This window comes from Bombina bombina, unplaced genomic scaffold (genome assembly GCF_027579735.1).
Source record: "Bombina bombina isolate aBomBom1 unplaced genomic scaffold, aBomBom1.pri scaffold_2405, whole genome shotgun sequence".
NCBI classification, from domain to species: Eukaryota; Metazoa; Chordata; class Amphibia; order Anura; family Bombinatoridae; genus Bombina; species Bombina bombina.
The window spans coordinates 1-2,500 of NW_026511734.1; the positions used below are offsets into that span (position 1 = coordinate 1).

Consider the following 2,500-nt stretch of genomic DNA (forward strand, 5'->3'; position numbering starts at 1 on the left):
TTTGGCAACAGATTTGTGCTATGAAGCTGCTCTTAATCACTTTGTCTAACATTTAAATCAAGTAGCTTTGTCAGAGCTGCCCTCAGTACCCCTAGACTCTATACTTACATGATGTTGGCTTTATGGACAGCAGTGACCTTCGATCGTCCTTTCTTGGTGGCATAGTCAAAGGCAAACTTGGCGATGCGGTTGGACTTCTCGCGTGTGATTATCTTCAGGCACTCAATGACACCACTGGCACTCTGCAAGAGAGAACGTAGTGAGGGGACGGTTGTACAGTGTCCCTCAGTCACATGCAAGAGATGCCACCACCCATGAATATGTACAATGTAATTAGTGCCCTCAGTCTTCAAACCAAAGCCGTGGGTACCTCATGTTCCAGAGAGCTGTACTCTCCCTCTGTCTGCTCCCGAATTATCACCAGGTCCAGGTTGTTGTGCCTGGTTTTGTACCCAGGTAGACTGTTCACATGCACTACATTTGCAAATAGGTCCAGTTTACGCCTGCAAGAAGGAAAACACAGAACCAACATTAGGATAGGAGTTAAGTGATGAAGAGAAGAGAACAGAAAATAACAAACATTAGCCCAGCAGTCAGGTGGTGGCAGAGAAGGACTTAGCCAATGTCAGACTAACAGTACATAGCCAAAAGACTGAAAGTCAGGAAGAAGAGGAGGGCATAGTCAATGTCAACCTGGCAGCCAGGAGAACTACATAGTAAACGGCATTAACCAGCTTATGAGATACTAGTGAGCACATAAACCCAGGCATTAACCAGCTTATGAGATACTAGCGAGCACATAAACCCAGGCATTAACCAGATTATGAGATACTAGCGAGCGCATAAACCCAGGCATTAACCAGCTTATGAGATACTAGGGAGCACATAAACCCAGGCATTAACCAGATTATGAGATACTAGCGAGCGCATAAACCCAGTCATTAACCAGCTTATGAGATACTAGGGAGCACATAAACCCAGGCATTAACCAGATTATGAGATACTAGCGAGCGCATAAACCCAGGCATTAACCAGCTTATGAGATACTAGGGAGCACATAAACCCAGGCATTAACCAGCTTATGAGATACTAGCGAGCACATAAACCCAGGCATTAACCAGCTTATGAGATACTAGTGAGCACATAAACCCAGGCATTAACCAGCTTATGAGATACTAGGGAGCACATAAACCCAGGCATTAAGCAGCTTATGAGATACTAGCGAGCACATAAACCCAGGCATTAAGCAGCTTATGAGATACTAGCGAGCACATATACAGGTGACAGACAGCACAGACTTGCCCTGGTTATGTGCTACACAAGGTGACACAATACACAAAGGGCCAGCATTAAAACAGGTGGGAGAATGTGAAAGAGGAAAAGAAACTACAAGTAAAGCACAAGTGGAGAAGACAGTTACCGGAGCCTCATCTCATAGGACGCCAGCTCCCCTTTATACTCCATAGGGGTGTGGATCTTGCCTGAAGAAGGAAACAAATGCATTAAGGCACATGACCAAGATGTATAGGAAATATACATAAGGCACAGGTGTGTGGAAGATAGAAGACACAGAAACTGAGACACATACACTGGGTATTGAAAATAATTACATTTAGTTGCATTGCAGCCTGAAATAAAGTCAGACAGCCACAATTTTTTTTTATCCAGTTCTAATTACTCAGTGCAATTTATAACATCCAAGTGAAAGATATAACACCAAAATGTCAGGCACAAATAAAGACAATTCAAAAACAGAATCACCGAGTTGGAAAAAGGATCACTCCCTTGTGTCAGTATTTTGTTGAACCACATTTTGCTTTAATTACAGCCTTTAGTATGTTGGGATATGTCTCTACTAACTTTGTACATCAAGACTGTGACAGACCCCTCTGTCAACCTCCCTACGGATTATGGATTCAGGCATTATGTTAAGTCACCCTGTGCCCATTATAGGTACAGGGTGCAAATCCAACAGTACTGGAGGGGTTAACTTCAGTTTTGAGTAACTGTTTTGGAGGGGTTAACTTCAGTTTTGAGTAACTGTTTTGTCTAAGACAGTTGGAGTTGTTTTTAAACCAGAAGTAAGCAGGAGAAGGACTATAATCAAGTATCTGAGCAAAAGGACCTGATTTCAAAGAAAGCACAGAGCTCTGAGAGTTGAAGGAGAGTGTCAACCAGGTGGGAGACCTGCATAAATACCGTACATATAGTTCTCAATAAAGTAGATTCTGTTTTACCCTCAAGACGGAGCTTGGTCTCGTGTTTGTGGGGAAATTAACTGGATCTGTGTGTTGCTGATCCCGTAATTCAGGGCATCTTTCATCTGGTATTAACCCTCGATAACAGGGTTATACCATAACGAAGACTGTGCAATATTTGCCCATCCTTCTTTGCAGAACTGCTCCAGTTCCGTTACATTTGATGGTGACCGTTTGTAGTCTGCAGTCTTCAAGTCATGCCACAGATATTCAATGGGGTTCAAGTCTGGGCTCTGACTAGG

General features: G+C 43.2%; 1 protein-coding gene across 1 annotated transcript; it reads right to left on the bottom strand.

The window, feature by feature from the left end:
- Positions 1–87: 87 nt before the first annotated feature.
- LOC128643928 (isocitrate dehydrogenase [NAD] subunit beta, mitochondrial-like) lies at positions 88–1,480 on the bottom strand. Its single transcript, XM_053696695.1, has 3 exons — positions 1,421–1,480; positions 371–503; positions 88–242 (listed from the first exon to the last, which is right to left on the bottom strand). Exons 1-3 carry the CDS (start codon positions 1,462–1,464, stop codon positions 105–107), a joined length of 315 nt encoding a protein of 104 aa, XP_053552670.1. The 5' UTR covers positions 1,465–1,480; the 3' UTR covers positions 88–104.
- Positions 1,481–2,500: the final 1,020 nt, after the last annotated feature.